This window comes from Carassius carassius, chromosome 23 (genome assembly GCF_963082965.1).
Source record: "Carassius carassius chromosome 23, fCarCar2.1, whole genome shotgun sequence".
NCBI lineage: Eukaryota > Metazoa > Chordata > Actinopteri > Cypriniformes > Cyprinidae > Carassius > Carassius carassius.
Genome location: NC_081777.1, coordinates 5009796 through 5021136, shown reverse-complemented (window position 1 = coordinate 5021136; position 11341 = coordinate 5009796). Strand labels below are relative to the sequence as shown.

At 35.9% G+C, this 11341-nt stretch overlaps 1 protein-coding gene across 1 annotated transcript; it reads right to left on the bottom strand.

The window, feature by feature from the left end:
• Positions 1-666: 666 nt before the first annotated feature.
• Positions 667-11130, bottom strand: srpra (SRP receptor subunit alpha). Its single transcript, XM_059506042.1, has 14 exons — positions 10820-11130; positions 9705-9788; positions 9444-9607; positions 8539-8708; positions 8302-8449; positions 6528-6678; positions 6297-6415; positions 6065-6183; positions 4672-4758; positions 4409-4581; positions 2839-3052; positions 2594-2757; positions 1826-1924; positions 667-1746 (listed from the first exon to the last, which is right to left on the bottom strand). Exons 1-14 carry the CDS (start codon positions 10940-10942, stop codon positions 1618-1620), a joined length of 1944 nt encoding a protein of 647 aa, XP_059362025.1. The 5' UTR covers positions 10943-11130; the 3' UTR covers positions 667-1617.
• Between the last annotated feature and the right edge of the window lie 211 nt (positions 11131-11341).

The window sequence follows — 11341 nt, the reverse complement described above, 5'->3', positions numbered from 1 at the left end:
GTCAGCTGTTACTGTAGCTCAGTAATGTTGAATTTGGTGACTCCAGCGATTTAAACCGGTAACTCACAGGTTTGTGATTCTTTTTGACCGATTCATAAGAACCAGCCTATAAAAGTCATAATTTCAGAGAATCGGACCACACCAGTAATGAGGTAAATTCGTTTCTGGAATACAACAGACATGCCTATTTGTATTATTTCTGTAGAAATGATACACAGCGTTAATTCTATGAAAGTATGCGTCACCACGGAATTAGCTTCTGACATTTTAAATCGCAATAATGAATTTATATCTCACTACTCAATTTTTTTTTTGTGTCCCTGCAACTGAGAATATGTAGGCTATAAATAGAAACTTGGTATCCTGAGAAGACACTGAATTGAGAGCAACTGCAAAAAAAAGTTACAATTTATTATACATTAACTTTTTTTTTTATCCATGGCAGGAAGAGAAATTAAAAAAAAAAAAAACTTTGAGGAAAAATTCTTGAGTTTATATCTTGCAATTGTGAATCTAAAAAAGAAACTAAGTCTTAATTGAAATATAAAAAGATTTTTTTTTCTTCTGTGGCATAATAACAGGCTTCCATAGAATTGAGCATTGGTGAAAATAGCAGTTACATGAAACAAGAAATTACACACTACTAGTACCAAACATGACACTTCATTACAAGCTATTATAGCAGCTTTATTTAAGAAATATTACACATTCTTAAAGTACAACCAATCTTCTCTATGAAGCTCTCCAGTCTTGCCATTGTGCTAGCGCAAACATGAAGTTAAGGAGAATTAAGACCGGACTTTGTTCTAAAATAAAAGGATGAAGGGATCTGAAAGAAAAGAAAAATGGCAGTACAGTTACTGATGAATTAAAACAAATACATAAAACTTTGTAGGGCGTCAGATAGTTTGGTATACGCAGCATTTTCGAACTTTCTGCTGAGGCGCCTTCACACCTTACAATACCTTTTAACACCTTTCATATCCAGAGACATGAAAAGCCGGAGTATAAAAGGAAGAATGAGAAAAGGCAGCGTTTGTACAGAACAGTTTTGGGATCAACAGCTGAAGTAATGAGCTGAGGCACTATGGTAGTGATTTATGAGACAGTTTGGGTTGTGGGCATCATCTGAATGTACCTACATTAATCAAATAAAAACTAGACAAAATACATTTAGAATATATTAGCTTTCTTCTAACATTGGAATAACACCTCAGTCCATCTTTTTTGGTTGGCAGAAAGTACCAGAACACTTGACCGTTGAGAACAGATGCAGAAAAGTGCAAAAAGACTTTCCATGATCTCATTATTTCAATGAAAACCGAAGCACTGCTGTCTGATTGGCTGTGTTGCATGTCAATCAAAAATGGTTGCTGAGGTGAGATCAAGTCGAATGATATTCCTTCCACTCATTAAACAAACACTTTTTTTTTTCCTGGAACAAAACACAAGGATCCTTAATATGAACTGAATTTCAGTTAAACCTGTAAGAAAGCAAAATAACACCTATCATTTCAACACGTAGGCAATGTATGCATTCACAGGAAGCCAAGAGGGTCACAGGGTCTCATGTCTAGCTTTAGCAGAACTGTGGAAGTCGCTGGAGAAGTCTTCATCTCAGGCCTTCATGAGCGCGCTGACCACAGCCCTGGCGTTGAGACTGCGCAGGTCGCTGTACGTCTGCCCGGTGCCCACAAACACGATGGGCTGACCGGTGATGTAGGTCATGGAGATAGCAGCGCCCACCTACAGGAAACAGTCTAGAGTTATTCTTAACCAAGATCCATTTCACAGGAACGTGCCATGAAAACGGTTCTGGTCATACCTTATCATCAATCGTGTCAAACTTGGTGAGAACAATGCCGTCGATGAGCCTGGGCTTGTCAGTCTTGGAATGATCAGCCAGTGCTTGATTAAATTTTACCTAAAACAAAGCAATAAAACATTCACTACATAATGACCCGCATGCAATAGAAACCGAACAAGTGATATTGTTTACGATTGGATGAATTATCCCAGGTTAACTTTTCCTTGGGTATGGTTGATTTAAGTCTCTTACAGTTATTATATATAAATGTTGCTATGTTGTACCTCTTTGCCTATCAATTTCAGAAGAACAGCATTGATTTTAAATATAAGTCTCATGTGAGATTATACATTTATTTACCGTAATTTTAATCAATTTAATGCATCCTTGTTGAAATAAAGGTATCAATTTTTATTTAAAAAAGAAACCCTGTCTGAAACTCAATCATTATTAACTCTTTAAACTTGTAAGGCTTTCAATCTTCCTTGAATGACACAAGTGTACATTTCTGAACAATATCTTTGACACTTTTTAATTTAATATAAGTGGAAGCAGACATGGGTTGATAAATGGTGAAAAGGCATCAAGTTTACTGAAAGGCTCAGCACCAGAGGGCCATTATTTGTCACTATTTTACTTCATAATTGGCTCAATGAAACATCAAGTGCTCTCTTTGTGCAAAAGCACTTTTTACTGTCCAGAAACACTTGCTGGTCAAAGATGGTCAATCATGTGACACATTACAAAGCAGCGCCTTCTACAGGCCATATGTAGCATTACACCCACCAGCTGATCTACAGCCTCATTTCCCACCAGTGCTTCTCCCACAAACAGCACCAGGTCTGGGGTGTTAACCGCGATCAGCTTCGCCAGAGCCGTCATCAGAGGAGCGTTATCCTGCATACGGCCGGCGGTATCGATCAGCACCACGTCAAAACACTGGTTACGAGCTGCAGAGAGAGAGAGAGAACAGTGTGTAACAACTGAATCTTTCTAAAGTTTCATTTCTTCTAAAATCACACAGTTTTTACCGAAGGCAATAGCCTCCATGGCGATCCCAGCAGCGTCCTTGCCATAGCCCTTCTCGAAGAGTTGTACGGCAGGCTGCCCTCCGTGCTTCTCAGGCGGGTGCAGAGAGTTCAGACGCCGCTGATGAGTCCTCAGCTGCTCCACAGCTCCTGCGCGGAACGTGTCGCAGGCCGCGATGAGCACCGTGAAGCCATTTTCGATCAGCCAATAGGAGATCTGCACAAAAAATAAAAGAAAAATATAAATACATGTCACACGACCTCTATAAATTATCAGGGTATCTGCAGGATGGGTGGGGCAATGTCTACAGAAACATATTAAAGTGTAAAATGACTGTAAAAAGTCTGATTTGCAGTTCAGATACAGGTTTTCACAAAAACAAATATTTATATAAAATGATAAACATTTCAGATTTAATTTTTTAGATTGGTGTCAAAATTCTGGATTGTATTAATTTATATGATTATTATCAGTCAATTATTATATGAAATAAATATATTTTTACTCTTAATTATTTAGATTTTAATAATGCATTATCTTATTGTTAATCCACCAGTTCACATTTACAACTCTGCGTGTTTACAGTGTAAAAACATGGGTTGATTTTCACATTGGTCTACACAAAAGCCAGAGTGGCTTATTGAAAATGCAAATTCATTCTCTGCCAGCAGGTGGCGCTTCCGGAAAGGCAGAAATCTAGCGGTTTCCCCAGTAAAGGCTGTACACAAAGCTCATGTTTATTCAAAAAAATCATAGCCTTTTGATGTTTCATCGTCCCCAAATTTATGACCTCTTGAAATCATAAGACTTTCTTGCACCATTTAAGATTTTTTATGGCCTTAAATTTGATAAAACTAAATTGAAGGCTTTTTAAGGACCTGCAGAAACCCTGTAATATTTGATATACTGATATTCTGTTCAATAAACATTTCTTATTATCAATGTTGAAAACAGTCTTGTTGCTAGATATTTTTTTATATTTTATAATATATATATTTTTTTAAAGAGTCAAATACTTTTAATTTAGAAAAGATGTATTAATTAAAAGTGACTATTTGAAAGTGTCTGTTTGACAAAAAAAAATATTTTGAGCTTTCTATTTGTCTAAAAATCCTGAAAGAAATTAATAGTTTCCATAAATATATTAAGCAGCAAAAACTGTTTTAACATTAATAATAATAATAATGAGAACCATTATGAACAACTGATAATAAATGAGCTCCAAATCATATTACATTGATTTCTAAAGGATCTTGTGACACTGAAGACCAGAGAAATTATGCTGAAAATTCAGCTTTTGCCTCACAGGACATTTTGAAACGTATTAAAATAGGAAACATTTTGGATATTTTAATTTCACAATATTACAGTGTTTTTGATTCAATAAATGCAGCCTTGTTGAGAATGAGACTTAAATAGACTTGAATAAAGAATTATTTTAAACAAATGAAAACTGCATAAACATTCTTCTTTTTAAATTCAATCTTTTCTAAAATGAAAGCCAATTATTTCACACCCTAAATTTCTAGGTAAAGGTAATTTAAATAATTTTAAGGACCTGTTTTTATTTACCTTGGCGAGGTTGGTGGACTTGCCGACGCCGTTCACCCCACAGAAGGTGATGACAAAGGGTTTGCGCTGAGAACGAGCCTCTAGCACGTCCCTCAAGATGTCCACGCGCCGCTTGGGCTGCAGGATCTGCACCAGAGAGTCCTGCAGAGCCTGCTTTACTGTAGAGGCCACAGCTGGAGAGAGAACACCAGAAGAAGATTTACATCAGCAAAATAATCCAGGGAGGCCAGAAAGCAAGACAGAAGAAAGTTCTGTTCACTCACTGGTGAAAGTGCCCATGACTTTGCCTTCCAGTTTCTTGGCCACAGAGACACAGAGCTGGGAGGCGATTTCAGCTGCTACATTCTTGGCTAGAGAAACAAGAAAAGACAAACCGCAATTACTCTGATCAAGTTATAACATAAGCTGTACACACAGTATATAAGATGGTGTCTAGCTGTTTGAGATTACTGGAACCTATGAGCATTATTCTGATCAGGCCCAATTCATTAAGACTGAACTTTTCAATAAATTCATTGATAAGAACAGACTGAAAAGAACAATTGACTCATGAATCAAAAAATAAATTTTATGGCCCAAGTTTTACAAAGCTCAGTAACAATCCGAGGGGTTTTAATCTCTAAATATGATCATCCACATGAGAGAGAGAGAGAGACCCCATTTTAACATTTAAAAAGGCAGCTATACATTTTAATATTATTTGGAAAATATATTTTTTTTATGTATATACATTTTATTTAAATCTTCCTTTTTTAAATATAATTAGTACTTTTTTACATCTATAGTACTGTACTGTTGGATGTACTTATATATATTTTTAATTTAATCAGATTTAGTTTTTTTTTCTACCCATCATACTGTACTGAATCAATTTGAATCAATTTTAAAATCACACTTTTCTTACATTTCTGTTACATGTATTATTTTTATTCCATGGTCTGTCTCAATACTGGATTCTGATTGGCTGGCAGGTAGCAATAAAACTGTTTAATGCACAGGTAGTTCCAAGTCAGTTTAACTATTGTTCAATATAAATTAATGCACTGCTTTAATTGATGCACACATCACTCGCGCGCAAACACAGAGTTTGTAGAGATTGCACACACACAAACTTGTCGTCAATGCTTACCCATGATTTTTTATTAATAAAATAACCTGGATACTAGATCACTACATTAAATCCCTCTGCAACGAGGTGGTACCGTTTTTGAAGTAATTAAAGGGGTCATCGGATGCCCTTTTTCCACAAATTTATATGATACTTTAGGGTCTAAATGAAAAGACTAAAATTTCTTAATGGTAGTGTAAAAATACACCTTTTTTACCCTGTGAAAAACAGCATTTTGCTTTAAAAGTTAATGAGCTCTGCTGACCCCGCCCCTCTAGCTGGTCTCTGAAGGACTGTTTACTTTAGCCGCATTCATCGTGAAACTTGCTAATTAGCACATTGTTAGGAAAGGCGATTTGCAAAGATTCATTTAAAAACCTTATATTCCACTCAATACATATATGGTAGAATTTAATTTCCATATATTTTCCCGGCCTAGAACACACCATATAACAGGTTTTCCATGACTAAATTCTGTAATAATTGTAAAAACATGCAAACAAAGAGTGTTTTGAAAGAGGTGCCATGGGGCAGGAGCGATGTCATACCGATGAGGTGATCTCTCATCTTGTCCAGAACTGGCTCCATGTCTTCCTGAGTCAGATTCTTAGATCCCACCAGGCCTTTCAGCATCCCAAACATTCCCCCGAAACCACCCTTTTTGGCTCTTCAGAGAAACCACACAGAATATACAGTCAAAATCAATTCTAGATGCAGCAAGTTCAGATGAAGACATTTTGAGGCATGTTGAAAGGACAAAAATAGTAGTGCGTTTCTAACCCTTTCTTAGTGTTTGCCACCACAACTATCTCCTCTTCTTGCACTACTTCATCCTCATCATCTGAGGACTCATAATCCACACCTCGCAGGTCCCCTTTCATCGAATCCACCTGGATCAGCTGGAGGAACAGAGTTTTTCATTTTTGACATTTTTTTATCTAAAAGCTTTAAACAACCCTGCATATTAAACAGCCTTCAACATTGAAATTATAATGATAATGGCCTGCTCACCGGTTCAGCTGTGGCATCAGGGTCTTGGTTCTGGGCGTCACTGGAGTTGTTGCCGTTGGTTCCACTGTAGTCCAGCTCTCCAATGCTCTTCCCGCCCATATCCCACACCCGGTTCGCCTTCCCCTTTGGCTTCTGGGGTTTAGGGGACTTACTGTTCAATACAACAGAATAAAAAAAGACTTGACTTCAAACAAGTGTTATTTTAGCATCATTAACATACTACTGTATTTCTTGTTCAGATTTAGAATTTTTATAGTTCACTTTAAATTTTAGTTGAAGTTACAAGTTACATTTTTTTGTCTATATGGCATTTAAAATGTATTTCTTTATTCGTTTTAGTCATTTTAGTATTTTAACAAATGAAAATGAGATATTTATTTCAAGTAATAATTTTTTTTTTTATTGTTTAAGGATCAATTTTCTACATGACGAAGACTTTACTAAAATATAATTTTTTATTCCTTTGCATTTTTGAAAAGTTTTGCATTCAGACAATGTTATCAAAATGACCCCTTTCTCACAGATTGATGAAAACAACAAAAAAATTCTGTATTTTTTCACGCCAGGCCAGTAGTTGGCGATGTCACTTTGTAAAAAAATAAATTAAATAAAATACTAAGTGCCTGCATACAAGGGCTCCACGATATTGGGAAAAAAATGACATTGCGATATTTTATTTTTCTGCGATATATATTGTGATATGAAATCTAATCTAATTTTTTCTTACAAAAAAAAATGGGGTGAGCACACTTACATTCTCATTTTAAATGATTTAAACTTCAGAGTATTATTTAAATTTGAGTAAATTATTTGTTTGTAACTTTAGGATATGGTTTGAATTGTTAACATATTAACTAACATGAACTTACCATGAGCAATACTTTTGTTACTATATTTATTAATCTTTGTTTATCTTCGTTTATAAAAACAGCTGTTCATTGTTTGGTAATATTACTTCACAGTACATTAGCATGACAGCGCTCGTGTTGTTTGAAGATGGTGAAGGTGAGCGTGCGGCTGGGTCTCTCTCTATCTCTATGATGGTTAAGCTGTGCAATTAATCCGCAAGTCACATTCGTCAAGGGCCGGGGAGCAGCTGGCCCGTACGGTTAATGAATGACGGATCAACTACGACTATCGTGGATTCGTACATCGCGATATCGATGTTTAAACGACACATCGTGCAGCCCTACCGCATACCTATAGACTGAACACATAATATGCATGTGCAGGTCACCATTTTCACAAATTCGTGTTTTGACGCCGATTCATCCAGTAATGAAACAAGTGAAGTATTTATGAATGAGTCACTGAATGATTCATTCAACCAATCAATTCTTCATATTTTTTATATAAAAAATGTTGAATTCAATATATTTTACATAGTACATTACAAAGTACATTTATTATATATAAAAATATTTAATATTTCATCTAAATTAATGAAACCCTTTTAAACAGATTAATTATTACTACATTATTGTTTAGTTCTGAATTGTGGGAGAATTGTGACCTCTATTTGAGATAAATAATAATAATAATAAAAATAAATAAAAAAAAGTTGTGATTCTCAATGTATCCAGAATCGTGCAGCTCTACGCTGTTGTGTAAATGAACAACCAAAATTCATAAAAAGTTTTCTGTTTGTTGTTGAATAGGGTCGTGTAAACGGCCCCTTAGTTAATGAAAACAATCCTGCTTAACAAAAGATACATTATTATTATTATGTAATAGCTGAACAAAGCTTTCTCTCACAATTCATAAAGCGTCCTACCTGGGCTTCTCTGCTTTTCCGCCACCCAACTGCTTGCTGATGAACTTGGCACGGTTCCTCTCGATAATCTCCTCTTGGGTCAGGCCTCCGTTTCCATTCTCCACAGCTTTCTTCGAGGCAGCTTTAGCCTGATCCCCTCCTGATTCAGCTGACGATGAGTGAAAGAGAAGAAAAGAAAGAACGGTTACATTAACGAACCTACAGCTTCGGTGATTCGCTTCATTGATAGTGACTTACATTTCTCTCCTTCCTTTTTGGCATTTTTACTTTTCTTGCCTCCTTGCTCCTTGGTTTTGTCTCCATCTTTTGTCTCAATCATAGACTTCACAGTTTTCTTGGATTTCTCAGACTCGGTAAAATTCCTCATGGAGACGGGGGCCTTGGCTTTACTGCTGACCTCCGCCTCCCTGCAAAACACACACATCATATATTTTATATATATATAAGCAATAGTTTAATAATTAAATAAAAGTTTAGGATTACTATTTTTGACTCAATTTAATTCTTGCTATATGAGGAGTATGTGACAGCAACTGAAGAACTGCCAGTAAAAACAGAGCTGTGTCCACATTATAATATTATTTTCAGCACTTAAACTCAAGACATCATCATATCAATATATATATATATATATATATATATATATATATATATATATATATATATATATATATATATATATATTTATATTGTGAGTTGTGAGTTTGAGTCCCGGGCTGGCAGGAATTGTGGGTGGGGGGAGTGCATGTACAGTTCTCTCTCCACCTTCAATACCATGACTTAGGTGCCCTTGAGCAAGGCATCGAACCCCCAACTGCTCCCCGGGCGCCGCAGCATAAATGGCTGCCCACTGCTCCGGGTGTGTGCTCACAGTGTGTGTGTGTGTTCACTGCTCTGTGTGTGTGCATTTCGGATGGGTTATATGCAGAGCACAAATTCTGAGTATGGGTCACCATACTTAGCTGAATGTCACTTCACTTTCACTCACTTGTTTCACTTTCACTATATATGATATGATGATGTCTTGAGCTTAAGTGCTGAAAATAATATTACAATGTGGACACAGCTCTGTTTTTACTGGCAGTTCTTATATTTATATCTCATATATATATATATTGACACAGAAAATGGGTTTAGCTCACCGCATAAGTCTGTGGAAGTCATCGCCGAACTCAAAATTATTGAGCAGAAATTTTAGGGCCCCTCTCTGCTCCAGCTCATTCTTGTATCGATCTCTGAAGTGAAGCTGGACATCATCTATGAACTTGTCCACATACGTCAGCGTCAGGATCTTTTGAAAACCCACCTGAGACAGCAGAAGCACACAATCAGACATACGGACCATTGACTGATCTGATGAATCACATCACATCATTTGCATTGAAAGGAAAAATCACACTCACCACAAACACAAGCTCAAACTCATTGTCCAGCTTGTATTTAAGACTGAGGGCATTGTGGGTGAAGGAGTTATTCCCACTCCTCTCCTGCACAAAGAAAGACAAAAAACGAACATTCAACTTCAAATATGTCTTAACATACATGTTGTAATCTAAATCTGAAAGAAACTTCAATCTAATTAACTGCTGTATTTAGCAGAAAAGGTGGAACAGACCAAAATTGTCTTTTTGAAGTGGTGGATCACGATATTTACACTTCATCTGTTCTCATATGAGGTTAATTTTAAGTTAGATAACAGTTGATCAAACATATGTAGTATTCATGGAATGTGTTTTCTTAATTTTAGCTTTTGAATTTCTATTCTACTTTTTTATAAATTTATCTAATTATAGATATAAACTGCAAATTCAGACTTTCTCATAGTTCGGGCTTTACATCTTGCAATTCAGACATTTTCTTGCCACAGAATAAAACAAAAAAGGTAACTACGACTTTAATTCACACTTCCAACTTTACTTGTAATTGCAAGTTTATTTCTCACAATTAGGAATTTTATTCTCAAAACTGTTAGTTATAGATAGAAATATAATTCTGATATAACAAGATTTTCTAATTAAGAAAATTGTATAAAATTTGCCTAATTATTTCTAATATAACAAGCTATTTGTTTAAATAGAACATTTATAAGCAAAAAGACAATAAACATTGTATAAATGTTTTAAGAGGGTCACAATACGTGAAATTCTTAAGTTAACTGAAAGCACCACAGAATCTAAAATGCAATAATTTTTTTTAACGCTTTAAAGAATCTTGAAATTTTTTATACATATTTACATTTATGAATATACAATTTAACAAGGAATACTTAGAATTTTTTTTTAACTAAATATGAAAAGCTCTCTATCCGTTTGTCCAGGTTAGTACACGCAACATTACACAACACACATGACTGTCCAACACACACGATACGAAACTCAAAAGCATCTGTCAGTCATTATTCGCTATATTTTACGTCACCCTACATACAGTATCTACAGTAACCTACATGACCCCTCACATCCCATATCTGTAGTTACACAGGACACAACAGCAGCACTGTGAGGGTCTGGAACTTCACCTGCAGGATGACGGAGCGTAGGAGAGCGTTAACGGGTCCGGTGAACGACTCGGTAACTCCGGCCCCCTGGAAACACCACAACACGATCCCCCCTTTACTGAAGATGGCGAAGAAGTCCAGCATCTCTGCCAGTCACGACTGAACCCAATACTACGAGGAACAGAACAAACACCGTTCAACAAAAAAAAAACGACAACGTAGAAAAATAAATAAGTGCTCCAAAATTGGCCTGCGCTCGAGCTAATGTGCGGAGCGCTGCCTGTCGTCACAATCAAGACTACTCACGAGCAGACACGTCAGTGGCACAACGAGGAAGTGACGCAACTTCCCGTGCAGAGCGACTGACGTGTAATATTAATTTGATATTTTAAATGTTACATTTGAATTCAGTAACATTGGTTTAGACTTTTATAATGAATACTTTAATTACGTTTTTAATCAATATTTGATTTATAAAAGCAGATTTATTGCGCTGAAGAAGAAAAACGTCTGAAAAGTAACTTTCACCAGTATTTTATATGT

Bases quoted from the DNA above. Each gene is read 5' to 3' on its own strand.
- srpra (XM_059506042.1), bottom strand. From the start codon at position 10,942: ATGCTGGACTTCTTCGCCATCTTCAGTAAAGGGGGGATCGTGTTGTGG. The intron at 3,053-4,408 runs GTAAATAAAAAC...TTTTTTGTGCAG, and splicing joins AGTCCACCAACCTCGCCAAG to ATCTCCTATTGGCTGATCGA. The intron at 1,747-1,825 runs GTATGACCAGAA...TGTTTCCTGTAG, and splicing joins TTGACACGATTGATGATAAG to GTGGGCGCTGCTATCTCCAT.